General features: G+C 44.9%; 1 protein-coding gene and 1 long non-coding RNA gene across 4 annotated transcripts in view; one reads left to right on the top strand and one right to left on the bottom strand.

Annotated features, from left to right (window-relative positions):
• The window catches only part of LOC139757411 (uncharacterized), a 158133-nt gene that overhangs the window by 53401 nt on the left and 89732 nt on the right, over positions 1–15000 (top strand). The gene's annotated exons all lie outside the window — the stretch shown is intronic.
• The window catches only part of hdly (hadley), a 44004-nt gene that overhangs the window by 7910 nt on the left and 21094 nt on the right, over positions 1–15000 (bottom strand). For both annotated transcript variants that reach the window (XM_071677875.1, XM_071677876.1), the window contains exon 2: positions 1951–2147. In XM_071677875.1, the coding sequence (XP_071533976.1) occupies positions 1951–2147 (197 nt within the window). The remainder of the gene's footprint in view (positions 1–1950; positions 2148–15000) is intronic.

Here is a 15000-nt window from a genome sequence, read left to right as displayed (position 1 = left end):
AGGTGGGATTGCCAGTGGAGTAAGATTGTTGGAGTGTCTGAGAGAGAATGACTGTGTGGAACGGGGTTAGGGGTCAAGGGTATTATTATTTTTTTTTTTTTTTTTATTTTTTTTTTTTTTTTTATTTTTTTTTTTTTTTTTTTTATTTTTTTTTTTTTTTTTATTTTTTTTTTTTTTTTTTATTTTTTTTTTTTTTTATTTTTTTTTTTTTTTTTGTTCCTAATCTGGCGTCATGTAAGATTTTTTTTTTTTTTTGTGTTTGTTTTCCTAAGAAAGTTTGTTGGATTGATTGATTATTCCAGGACGTCTGGAAGAAAGAGGAGGAAGGGGGTGTCGGAGGGTTGTCCTGGTTTTACCCCAGGACGGGCCCACCACACACACACACACACCCACATCCACACACACACCCACACCTCAACACCCACACACCCCACACCCACACACACACCCACACACACACCCACACCTCCACACCCCACACACACACACACCCACACACACACACACCCACACACACACACACACCCACACACACACACACCCACACACACACACCCACACCTCCACACTCCCCACACCCACACCCACACACACACCTACACCACTACCCACACCCCCACCCCAACACCCACACACACACCCACACCCCCACCCACACCCCCAACACCCACACACACACCCACACACACACCCACACCCCCTCACACACACCTCCACACCCACACACACACCCACACCCCGTTTTTCAGAAAGGGTCGTAAGTGATTCTGACCCAAGGACAGCTTTGAGAAAGGGTCCCATAGTGTGACTCAAGTTCCCCCTTTTCAGAAAGGGTACGTACGTCGGGGGGGGGGGGGGAGAAGAAGGATAGTGATAGCCCCCCCCCCTCTCTCTCTCTCTCTCTCTCTCTCTCTCTCTCTCTCTCTCTCTCTCTCTCTCTCTCTCCCCCATTTTTTTTGATGGCTGGCTAAGGTATTCGCCAACGACCTTGTTAGCGCAGGGACGGGGGGTTTCCGTGCTCGCTCGTGTGGCGTTATTCACAGGACGCAGAGAGAGAGAGAGAGAGAGAGAGAGAGAGAGAGAGAGAGTGTCTTGCGTATCACGTGACCTCGTCGAAGAGGGAGGCGGCCCTAACAAGAAAAACGGGAAGTGGGTTTCTTCGTATTTTTATTTTTTATTTTTAGAATCGGTAAAAAAAAAAAAAATTTTCTTCATAAATTTACTAAATTGATGGTGTAAAATGTCGTTTCGTACACACACACACACACACACACACACACACACACACACACACACACACACACACACACATTTTCCATATAATGTGATTATAAGGAAGGAAGGAAGGAAGGAAGGAAGAGGTGCGTCGCCCCCCACGTGAGCTGATGGGAGGAGTGAAGGAAGGAATGAAAGAAGGAAGGCAGGCCAGCATCTCCCAGGTGAGCATGAAGGACAGGCGACAATGTCGATATTACAATGAAAAATCTATAGCTGGACCGGCCGTCTGGACACTGCCTAAGGCAAGGGGTTGTCCCTGGGTGAGGATGGGGGGTGGGGGGGGGGTCTGTGAGGAGGAAAATGGGGATTCCATAGGGAGGGAGTAGGGATTACTTGGTGGAGGGATTGGGGATTACTTGGTGGAGGGAGTGGGGATTACTTAGTGGAGGGAGTTGGGATTACTTAGTGGAGGGAGTTGGGATTACTTAGTGGAGGGAGTTGGGATTACTTGGTGGAGGGAGTGGGGATTGCTTAGTGGAGGGAGTGGGGATTACTTGGTGGAGGGAGTGGGGATTACTTAGTGGAGGGAGTGGGGATTACTTAGTGGAGGGAGTGGGGATTACTTAGTGGAGGGAGTGGGAATGTCTTAGTGGAGGGAGTTGGGATTACTTAGTGGAGGGAGTGGGGATTACTTAGTGGAGGGAAGCGGACTCAACACAGTGAAACACTCACGTCGCTGCTGGTGGATCAGCGGCTGGAGCCACGCCAGACCGTCCTGTCAGAAAGGCGTATTCCCACACGTTGAAGACGGGGTTTTTGCTGTCGGGGCCCCCTTCCCTCGGGTTCCCCTGGGGCAGGGCCGTGGCGCCGCTCGCCGCCAGCACCACCAGCAGGCACCCCGCCACCAGGCTCATCCTCGACGACACCATCTGGAGGAGGAATGAGGCTCAGTGAGGTGGACACAAGGAGATGTTTGGAATAACGGGGTCATGTATAAGGGTATAGGTCTGTTTTCTATGCACACAGACAGACGCGTTTTCTATTTTGGAACCCGTGGCTTGGTCCGATGGACGTGGCCAGCTTCCTAAGCGCTGTGGGGGCGTTCATATTAGGCGATCATGAAGCAGGAAATGGTTTAAATAAACACACACACACACACACACACACACACACACACACACACACACACATATATATATATATATATATATATATATATATATATATATATATATATATATATATATATATATATATATATATATTTTTTTTTTTTTTTTTTTTTTTTTTTTTTTCATTATTATTTTGCTTTGTCGCTGTCTCCCGCATTTGCGAGGTATATATATATATATATATATATATATATATATATATATATATATATATATATATATATATTATGAATCCTCTTCTGGGCCCTGGAGAACGCTTTTTATGTCGTGTGTTGGAGAGAAAACGTATTGCTTAAGTGTCCATAACTACAACAGAAAACGTGGCAAGACTCCATAAACGTCTGAAGGATTCATGTGTTGTATAAGTGGAGTGGGAGTTTGGAGGAGGAGGAGTGGGGTGGGGGGGTGGGGAAGAGTGCCTTGTTTTGGAGGGGTTGAAGGACTAAGGCTTGGTGAATGCCATCTGTGGTGGGGGGGTTTGGGGGGGTAGAGGGGGGGGGGGGAGAATGATGCGTGCTGCATTTTTCTTCCTTCATAAGGAAGACCCTCCAGGAATGCATGTATTCTTTCATTCAGATGAAGGGAAGTGGTGTGTGTGTGTGTGTAAGTGTACGTCTATCAGAAAGCAAAGTCGATTCAAAATTATTTGAATTAAAGGATTGTATATTTTATATATATATATATATATATATATATATATATATATATATATATATATATATATATATACATTATACTTAGTCGCTGTCTCCTGCGTTAGCGAGGTAGCGCAAGGAAACAGACGAAAGAATGGCCCAACCCACTCGCATACACATGTATATACATACACGCCCACACACTCACATACACATGTATATACATACACGCCCACACACTCACATACACATGTATATACATACACGCCCACACACTCACATACACATACCTATACATTTCAACGTATACATACATATACATGCACAGACATACTTGCTGCCTTCATCCATTCTCGTCGCCACCCCGCCACACATGAAATGGCACCCCCTCACACTCTGTCTCTAGCTGTCATGTGTAATGCACCGAAACCACAGCTCCTTATGTATATATATATATATATATATATATATATATATATATATATATATATATATATATATATATATATATATATATATATATACGCACAAAGACATCAGGCTATAAAGAAGTTAGTATTGGTGGGCTTTTTATAGTCACAAACTCTCATCTTAAAACTTTAAATTGACTTAAGAAAATGTCCCATGAAATATAAATGTCCCGAAGGGGCATTGTTGTTTTGAGATGGTCAATGTCAACAATGGCACAGCTTGTGTGCCTTCCCCGCCCTCGTGCACCGTCCTTTGTTTCGGGTTAATAGCATTTCCTAAGAATTTGCATATTTGAATACAGGTCTAATTCAGTCGGTAAATAAATTAGGAGGAGATGGTAGAAGGGGAGGAAGTGATGGGTGAAAGAAGAGGAAGGGAAGAGAGGGATGGGGGATTAAAGGTTATATATGGACAAGATTGCTTTGGTTAAAAGGAAAATGTATTGAGGTGTTACGGTGTGATGATGAGGGTAATTTTTCTGGATTATAATATTTTCTTTATCTGTAAATGACTTACTTCTAGTTATCAACCCTAGGGTCGTGTAATAATCGAGGGGCCAAGAACGATGATTATATGAAACTGTTTTCATTATGCAAATCATACGTTTATATACATATATAAGCATATATACATATATCAACTGACTGTTCTTTCTCTCTTGTGTCTCCCCTGATGATGTGATTATTACACGAAAGTGCACTTGGGAACTTATCGTGTTTTATTTTCCCCATGGACTCTTAGGAATATATGTATATATATATATATATATATATATATATATATATATATATATATATATATATATATATATATATATATATATATGGCAGCTAGAGACTGAGTGTGAGGGATGCAGCCTTTTTTCGTGTTTCCTGGCGCTATCTCGCTAACGTGGGAAAAGGCGATCAAGTATAATAAAAAGATAATATATATATATATATATATATATATATATATATATATATATATATATATATATATATATATATATATATATATATATATATATATATATATATATATCTTATCCCTGGGGATAGGGGAGAAAGAATACTTCCCACGTATTCCCTGCGCGTCGTAGAAGGCGACTAAAAGGGAAGGGAGCGAGGGGCTGGAAATCCTCCCCTCTTGTTCTTTTTGTTTTTTTTTCCCAAAGAAGGAACAGAGAAGGGGGCCAGGTGAGGATATTCCCTCAAAGGCCCAGTTCTCTGTTCTTAACGCTACCTCGCTAATGCGGGAAATGGCGAATAGTATGAAAGAATATATTACATGAAACAAATTCTGGTACCATGTTACGTGAGAGAGAGAGAGAGAGAGAGAGAGAGAGAGAGAGAGAGAGAGAGAGAGAGAGAGAGAGAGAGAGAGAGAGAGAGAGAGAGAAAATACTCCCGGCCATGAGAAGAGAATCTCTAATCAGGGTCGGCTCTCTGTCACTCCCTGATGGTCCAACTACCCATTAGGAAGCCCGTGTTGTTCGCACTTTTGTGTGCTGGCCGGTGGGGTTAGGGGGATGGGAGGTGGGGGGAAGTGGAAGCATTTTCTGCCCTCGACCTCTGACCTCTCGCCTTGACCCGGGATAAGTGTAACTTATGTCTTATGCATGTGGCTCGCTTAGTGGGTTTGACCTCTTGGTGATTAGATCGTACTACATGTGACCTGGAGTGGTTTGGCGTCTCTTAGCTGTGACCTGGCGTTTCTTAGCTGTGACCTGGCGTTTCTTAGCTGTGACCTGGCGTTTCTTATCTGTGACCTTGCGTGGTTGGCGTTTCTTAGCTGTGACCTGGCGTGAGTTGTGCAGTTGTGCTCAAGGGTCGTACCGTCGTGCTCAAGGGTCGTACCGTCGTGTTCAAAGGTCGTATCGTCGTGCTCAAGGGTCGCACTATCGTGCTCAAGGGTCGTAACGTCGTGTTCAAGGGTCGTACCGTCGTGCTCAAGGGTGGTACCGTCGTGCTCAAGGGTCGTAACGTCGTGCTCAAGGGTCGTACCGTCGTGCTCAAGGATCGTAACGTTGTTAAAGGGAAAATTGTCAGTTGGTGACGTCATTTGCACACACTAACAACTAGCGAACACAAAGGAATCCTTTGCTGGCTTCCCAAGCAAAGAACAAATGTTTAACTTTTTACTGATTCTTTAAACAAGGACACTTGCTTAGCGTTGTTAGTTCGCTAAGCAAGGACGTTTGCTTGGCTTTGTTAGTCTTCTTTGCTTGGCTTTGTTAGTCTTCTTTGCTTGGCTTTGTTAGTCTTCTTTGCTTGGCTTTTGTTAGCCTGCTTTCTTAGCTCTTTAAGCAAAACAAAACACTTGCCTTATCGTTGTTAGCCTTTCAATCAAGGGCGCTAACTTAGCTTTGTTAGCTGTCTGTCAAAGATACTTGCCTAGCAGACAAGGAAGGCTTTCTTAACACCACCTTGTGTTGACTGTAACACTTGAACCCCCTTGTGTTTCCAACATTTGGCCTGTCCTTTGTTTTGGAGAAGAAACACTTTAATGTGTTGCGTTGTACTACAGCATTTGGCCCGTTCCTTGAGCTACCTACAATACTTGGCCATTTGTGTTGTGCTGCAACACATGAGCCCCTTGTGTTGAGTAGAACACTTGTCCCCTTATGTTGAGCAGAACGCTTGACCCGTTGTGTTGTGGTGCAACACATGGCCCCTTGTGTTGAGCAGAACACTTGACCCGTTGTGTTGAGCAGAACACTTGGCCCCTTGTGTTGTACTGCAACACTTGGCCCCTTGTGTTGAGCAGAACACTTGGCCCCTTGTGTTGTGGTGCAACACTTGACCCATCCCTTGAGTCACCTTTCCAAGTCAACGCAAGCCATTTACCACCGCAACATACCGGATGTAACATGGTTATAGAAGTGGATGGCGATTGGCTGAGGCGAGAGGAGTTGGAGGAGGAGAGTGTTGGAGGAGCAGAGTGAGGGAGGGGAGAGTCTTGAGTGAAGGAGGGAGGTTGGTGGGGGGTAAGGGAGTTAGGTTGTTGGAGTGAAGGAGGGGGAGAGTGTTGGGGTGGATGAAGGAGGTTGTTGAGAGTAAGGGAGGTAGATTGTTGGAGTGAAGGAGGGGGAGATTGTTGGAGTGAATGAGGGAGGTTGTTGGGGGTAAGGGAGGTAGGTTGTTGGAGTGAAGGAGGGGGAGATTGTTGGAGTGAATGAGGGAGGTTGTTGTGGGTAAGGGAGGTAGGTTGCTGTAGTGATTGAGGTGGGATTGCCAGTGGAGTAAGATTGTTGGAGTGACTGAGAGAGAAAGACTGTTGGAGTAAGGGTAGGAGGGAGGGGGATTGTTGGAGTGAGGGGGAGAGAGTGATATATTGAGACTGTTGGAGTGGCAGAGGGAGATCGTTGGAGCGTCGGTGGCGAAAGGGAGTGATGGAGGAAGTGGATAATGAGAGAGAGAGAGAGAGAGAGAGAGAGAGAGAGAGAGAGAGAGAGAGAGAGAGAGAGAGAGAGAGAGAGAGGGGAATAACTGCGAGCGGTCGATATGCCACTGGCCTGAGGGGATCCTGGCGTAGGGCTGGGATGGGATGGGATGGGATAGGGGGAGTGGTAGGGATGTAGGGTGGGTGAGTCGACCTCCCCCTCCCACACATACCCCCTTCCCCCCCACACACCTATCCCCCCCCCCCCCCCCCCAACAGGTTGTGAGTGTAGCGACCTAGCGTTATAATGGCCCCCCTCCCCCACCTACCACTCTCGCTTTCTCCACCCATATCTCCACCTCTAACCACCAGCCAGGACGGGAGGAGATCTTCCCTCCAACACTCACCTTCCTCTCTCTCTCTCTCTCTCTCTCTCTCTCTCTCTCTCTCTCTCTCTCTCTCTCTCTCTCTCTCACTCTCTCCAACACCAGGGAGGTGGGTGGGGGGGAGGGAGGGAGTTCTCCCTTTCTTCCTCCAACACTTGCTATGGGGATGACCTCCCCCCCTCCCCCTGCGGGGTGTTAATCACGAATACGCGTTGAATCAGCACTTCAGTGGCTATCAGGTGTTTCTCCCTGGCCCCAGGCAGCAATCTGGGCTGCTGCTGCCTTTGTCCACAACCAAACAGTCTCTCTCCATCATACATATAACACTTGACCTCCAAAACCAGCTAGGAGGTCTTCCAAACCTCCAACACTCATCTTCCTCCCTCCAACACCAGCCAAGAGGTCCTCCCTCTCTCCAACACCAACTCGGTGGCTCTTATTCTCCTCCAACACTCGCTTTTCATCCCTCCAACACCAGCCAATTGGCCCTATCCCCTTTCAACACAATCATCCCTCCGACATACTTTCCCCCTCCAGGACACGCCATTCCTCCAACAGAGCCTTCCCGTCCTGTACTCACCTCCCCCATCCTCCAACATCCCTCCCTCCCCTTCCCCCAGCCCTCCACCACAATCCCAGCTGATGTGATTGGTCGGGATTAGAAGGTAAGTTGCCCACGATTCGCCGGCAGCTCTTGTGGAGGGGGGATTGGGGGGGTAACCCCTACATTCTGTCGGCATTTTAACACCAACTTTGGCCAGGAATTTCCCTCAAGAAATCCAGTTGGGTCGATAGCTCATAGGTGGCGTCCGTGTTTGTTTGTGTTCGTCAGCTGTTCTGCCCAAGGGGGGGGCCTCTCTCTCTCTCTCTCTCTCTCTCTCTCTCTCTCTCTCTCTCTCTCTCTCTCAGGAACGTGGATGAATTTGTTGTCTTTGCTACGGAGTGAATGTGCTTGTTGTATTTGTCTCGTGTGTGTGCTTGGTGTATTTGTTTTCTTGCTGTTATTACACGTTTGTGGCCCTTGATATTGAGCGTGTGTGTGTGTGTGTTTTCATCATTTCTTTCAGCTTCCTTAAGGCCGATTTGTTGAGCCAGGAGGCTATGTTAGACGCCCGTGCGGGCAATGATCCACTTCGCGTCAATTCAGTGCTATTCAGTCCCTTTCCCCCCACCCCCATGATGGACTGTCCGTTTGTAAATCCATTTCCATATGTTCTTTGCCTTCGGTAATCCCTTATGGCTCCTAATCACTTATGAATGCTAATCACTTATGTATCCTAATTACCTATGATTCCTAATCACTTATGAATGCTAATCACTTATGTATCCTAATTACCTATGGTTCCTAATCACTTATGAATGCTAATCACTTATGTATCCTAATTACCTATGGTTCCTAATCACTTATGCCTCCTAATCTTTGATCAGTTAGTGTCATATCCTTCTGTTTATATTTTTACTTTCATTACAAATTTTCGAATAGATTTTAGAGAGCAAAGAGAAATTATATTTACGCAGACTGTTTTTGATTTGTTTTTGTTTGTTTCGAAAAGGTTGAATTCTGAATGTGAGATATATATATATATATATATATATATATATATATATATATATATATATATATATATATATATATATATATATATCTTTTTTTTCTTTTAAACTATGCGCCATTTCCCGCGTTAGCGAGGTAGCGGTAAGAACAGAGGACTGGGCCTTTTTTGGAATATCCTCACCTGGCCCCACTCTGTTCCTTCTTTTGGAAAATTTGAAAAAAACGAGAGGGGAGGATTTCCAGCCCCCCGCAATATATATATATATATATATATATATATATATATATATATATATATATATATATATATATATATATATATATATATATAAGAGAGGGGCAAGAGAAACACATCTCCCAGCTGCTGACGGAAGCGCTCTCAAGCCCCCTCATCAGCACACGCTAATTGGCTCAAGAGTATTTTCAAAAAGGGTGGGAGGGCGTGTCGCCTTTGCATGGTCTTAATGACCATTGGTTTGGTTCGCTCCTGTGGTGCTGTGTGGAACTCGCGTTTCAGGTCCTTGTGACTCTCTAGTGCCCCTTGGGAATGACTCGAGGGGGGGGGGGGGGGGTCATGCATGGTTCGAATCTTGTGAATCAGGAGTGGGGGTGGTCTATAAGTGCCTTCGGTAAATACCTAATGGGTGTTCGGGTGTCCTGTACGATTCGAACCTTGTGCAGTGGCGAAATGAACCTCCAGGGGCTTGAGAATGATTCGATGTGAGGGGTGTCTTGCATGGTTCGAATCTTGTGAATCAGGGGGGGGGGTGGTCTATAAGTGTCTTCGTTAAATACCTAAAGGGTGTTCGGGTGTCCTGTACGATTCGAACCTTGTTCAGTGGCTAAATGAACCTCTAGGGGCTTGAGAATGATTCGATGGGAGGGGGTCTTGCATGGTTCGAATCTTGTGAATCAAGGGAGGGTCTATAGGTGCCTTTGTTAAATACGTAAAGGGTGTTCGGGTCGGGTCTTATGTACGATTCGAACCTTGTGCAATGGCCAAACGAACCCTTACGTATAGGTTTAGATTCTCTGTATAACAGATGTATTTTCCAACAGGCGCCAGTTGGTTTTTTTTTCATAATTTTTTCCCCCAACCCAATTATTCTTGTCAGTGTGTACCAGAGGCATTGGACCATGGGCCACAAACACAATAAAGCAAGTTCAAATGAGACACCACTAGACACGGGTGTGTGTGTGTGTGTGTGTGTGTGTGTGTTTTAAAAGTGGTCCTTACGCTTCTTGTTAAAGCAAAATGTTCGCGAGTTTATACATGCATATATTTTTCTAAAAATATTTTTGAGTTGGAGAGTTTGTGTTGTGTTTTGTTTGATATTTTTAAGATGGGTAGTTTGAGTGTGTAATATTTTCAAGATGGGTAGTTTGAGTGTGTAATATTTTTAAGATGGGTAGTTTGAGTATGTATATGAGGTATTTCGTACGGTCGTGTGATTAAATGATATAGGTGCTTATTTTATGAAAAAAAAAATTATATTAAAATATAATTGTGTGATTTCTTTTTAAACTCATTAACGACAAGAATTCTAAAAATGGTGACGGGTGTCCCATTCTCTCTCTCTCTCTCTCTCTCTCTCTCTCTCTCTCTCTCTCTCTCTCTCTCTCTCTCTCTCCTCTCCCTCTCTTTCATCACCGTCCGTCCATCCTCCCCTTGCACCCGTGTCCCTCTTACCCTCCCATTTCCCATTTTCCTCTCAACTTGGAGTTGATGTACGTCGGGGACGAAAAAAATTGGTGATTTTTTTTTTTTTCGCGTCGCGTTTATCGCTCCAGTGATCGCTATTTGTCCGTCCGCTTGATAGCTGTGGGGTATAGGGTCACCTACACCTACACCGACACACACACACACACACATTGTGTAAACTGTCTTGATCTTACAGCTGTTTATATTTCTGTACACTGTCAGCTTTAACAGTTCTGTGTGTGTGTATGTGTGTGTGTGTGTGTGTGTGTGTGTGAGAGAGAGAGAGAGAGAGAGAGAGAGAGAGAGAGAGAGAGAGAGAGAGAGAGAGAGAGAGAGAGAGAGAGAGAGAGACACCCACACCCACTCGACAATTAGAACAGACAATATCCTACTTCTCTTTTATTTTTTTCCTTCCTCTCTCCTCAAATCACCCACCACTTTAAACCCATCCAATCAGCTTCCCCAAACACAACAGTCTTGGTCAGTCAAATTGCTACTCCGCTCAGGCCTGAGTCTTCACTGGTGTGTGTGTGTGTGTGTGTGTGTGTGTGTGTGTGTGTGTGTAGATAGAAGGGGTTTTGATCCGTGGACGAGCGATGGAGTGTGTTAGAAGCCAAGGGGGGAAAGTTTGGCGTCCACAGCTGTGGGGCGGTGATAGCAAAAGTGTTCCTTTTAGCAGAAAGGAAAACCCAATATGCGCACTGCCGTGTATTGTAGTGATGATGTGAACCTGTTGTCATCAAGGGGGTTCATAATTGTATTACAATTGTATTACAATTGTATTACAATTGTATTACAATCATTATAGTCGATCATGACTATAATGATTGTAATACAATTGTAATACAATTGATCATTGTCATTGCCTCTGTCTCCGTCATTGTCATCATCACTATGATCACCATCATCACTATATCCACGTTTCTCACTATCCTCCACCTCCTCAACTGAACGGGGTTTCCAAGGGTAACAGCTACAGCTACTTCGCAAAGAACAAAAACAAGAACAAAAACATCCCAGCCACCGGGGTTGTGCCTAGAGAATGTTTATATTACCTGTGTGATACCCCTCCCCCTGTAGGATACCCCTCCACCTGTGTGATACCCCTCCCCCTGTAGGATACCCCTCCACCTGTATTATATCCTTCCCCATGTAGGATACCCCTCCCCTGTATTATATCCCTCCACCTGTATGATACCCCTCTATACGTAGGATACCCCTCCTCCTGTATGATACCCCTCCACCTGTATGATACCCCTCCCCTGTATGATACCCCTTCCTCTGTATGATATCCCTCCACCTGTATGATACCCCTCCTCCTGTATGATACCCCTCCCCTGTATGATACCCCTCCACCTGTATGATACCCCTCCACCTGTATGATACCCCTCTATACGTAGGATACCCCTCCTCCTGTAGGATCCCCCTCCCCCTGTAGGATCCCCCTCTCCTCGTATGATCCCCCCTCCACATGCAGGATCCCCCACTCCACCTGCCGCAGTGTGTCTCCCTCTCCCGCTTGTCAACATCCCCGGATAAATTTGCATTTGACCAAGGTCATCGTTCGTGGGGCATTCTATGTCGTCCCCAATCCTCTCTCTCTCTCTCTCTCTCTCTCTCTCTCTCTCTCTCTCTCTCTCTCTCTCTCTCTCTCTCTCTCTTTATATATCTATAGTTGTCGCTTATCTACGTCGTTCTGTCTGTATATTTGTATTTACTCGTCTCGTCATATACACAACTGTCTATTTGCTTGTGTGTGTGTGTGTGTGTGTGTGTGTGTGTGTGTGTGTGTGTGTAATACATGCAGTATACATGGCAGAACTACAGAGTTGGTGAGTGTATGCAAATGAGGCCATTCTTCGTCTGTTCTTGGCGCTGCCTCATTATGCAGAGAGGGGCGAACAGAGAAAAGGGGGGGAGGCCAAGTGAGGATTGTTCCCTCCAAGGCTCAGTCCTTTGTTTTTGACGCTACCTCTCTAACGCGGGAAATGGCGAATATATATATATATATATATATATATATGTATATATATATATATATATATATATATATATATATATATATATATATATATGTATATTTATATATTTATATATATACTACAGCGACAGATGGTTCAAGGAGGCGACTTCGGTACCAAGTTTCGAATCCCGGCAGGATTCGGACACATGGTTTTGAAGCTTCAGGACTCTGCTACTACTACTTCTACTATTACTACTACTACTACTACTACTACTACTACTACTACTACTACTACTGTTACTACTACTACTACTACTACTACTACTACTACTACTACTACTACTACTACTTCTACTATTACTACTACTACTACTACTACTACTACTACTACTACTACTACTACTGTTACTACTACTACTACTACTACTACTACTACTACTACTACTACTACTACTACTTCTACTATTACTACTACTACTACTACTACTACTACTACTACTACTACTACTGTTACTACTACTACTACTACTACTACTACTACTACTACTACTACTACTACTACTACTACTGTTACTACTACTACTACTACTACTACTACTACTACTACTACTACTACTACTACTACTGTTACTACTACTACTACTACTACTACTACTACTACTACTGTTACTACTACTACTACTACTACTACTACTACTACTACTACTGTTACTACTACTACTACTACTACTACTACTACTACTACTACTACTACTACTGTTACTACTACTACTACTACTACTACTACTACTACTGTTACTACTACTACTACTACTACTACTACTACTACTACTACTACTGTTACTACTACTACTACTACTACTACTACTACTACTACTACTACTGTTACTACTACTACTACTACTACTACTACTACTACTACTACTACTACTACTGTTACTACTACTACTACTACTACTACTACTGTTACTACTACTACTACTACTACTACTGTTACTACTACTACTACTACTATCCAGCTCCAGCAGTAGCATGACACACACACACACTCACACACACACACACACACACGCCCCGTCTTCCCCTCCTGTATAAGCCAGTTAGTCTCATGTCTCCCGCCCAGCGACCTTTGCCACAAATTAATTTCCCACACTTTTCCCTTCGCGGTGTGTGGATAGCGCTCCGGCGGCTCCGGTCAACGGCGACTCCCCCGATATAATTGATGCCTTTGTCCCGCTCACAGCGCGGTGGCCGCTCCGTGTCTCCGTCTCCGATCGTGTATTTAAGGCAGGTGCGAGCGCGCGCACCCCCGCGAGCGTGCGTCTCTGACTGTAATTTTGTTGGAATTATGATATTCAATAAGAGGGAAATACCTCTCTCTCTCTCTCTCTCTCTCTCTCTCTCTCTCTCTCTCTCTCTCTCTCTCTCTCTCTCTCTAATATCTGTCTTGTCTCGCGGGATATTTTGCTTTGGCTAGAGGCGGAAGTGACGTGAAGCGAAGCGGGCGATACGCTCTTAATCGCGCCCGTCCCTGGTGTGGTGTGTAGGTAGTGCTATAGGTATGCGGAAATGCCGGCCCGTCTTCGTCTGTATCAGGATGGTGTCCGGTTACTGCGGACAGTGGCCGGATACGGAAGACATTAGCCGGATACCAGAGACAGCGTCTGGATACTATAGACACAGTGGCCGGATACGGAAGACATTAGCCGGATACCAGAGACAGCGTCTGGATACCATAGACACAGTGGCCGGATACGGAAGACATTAGCCGGATACCAGAGACAGCGTCTGGATACTATAGACACAGTGGCCGGATGCGAGATACGGTCGTCCCCTTCTTTCATCCGGCCCCTTTTTGGGGCTTCGCTTCCTGCTAATTCTATATTTGTATTGCATTTTAGAAATTCTGTAACATTCCACGTATTAAAGTCCCCTCTCCCCCTACTGTATTCACCTATCTACTGTATTGTATACAGTAACCACACTCAAACTTGGCTGTATTTCATCGTATTTTCATTTTATTAATCTTTATTATATTTTCATCTTTATTCCTTTATTGACATTTAGTTTATTTTTTTCTATCAAATTGACTCTTTCCACTTCATCCCTTGGAATCTTGTCTATCCCCCGCATGATATAATATCTATCCGGAGCTCTGACTATCCCTTCTGTTGGTCCTCTATCCATTTCGTCCATCTAGCCTTGAACCTTGATACCTCGTCTATCCCCATAAGTACATCCCGGGCCTTCTATCCCGCTCCTCTATCCCTCACCTATCCCGTCACGTCCCAAGCCTTCTATCCTCTTGTATCACCCACCTGTCCCGTCACATCGCGCTTCCGTATCACCCACCTATCCCATCACATCCCACTCCTCTATCCCCCACCTATCCCGTCACATCCCGCTCCCGTATCCCCCACCTATTCCGTCACATCCCGCTCCTCTATCCCTCACCTATCCTGTCACATCCCACTCCTCTATCCCCCACCTATCCCGTCACATCCCGGGCCTTCTATCCCCCATCTATCCCGTCAC

The sequence above is a fragment of the Panulirus ornatus genome, chromosome 26 (assembly GCF_036320965.1).
Source record: "Panulirus ornatus isolate Po-2019 chromosome 26, ASM3632096v1, whole genome shotgun sequence".
NCBI lineage: Eukaryota > Metazoa > Arthropoda > Malacostraca > Decapoda > Palinuridae > Panulirus > Panulirus ornatus.
Note: the sequence above shows the minus strand (reverse complement) of the source record. Positions and strands in the feature narration are given on the sequence as shown.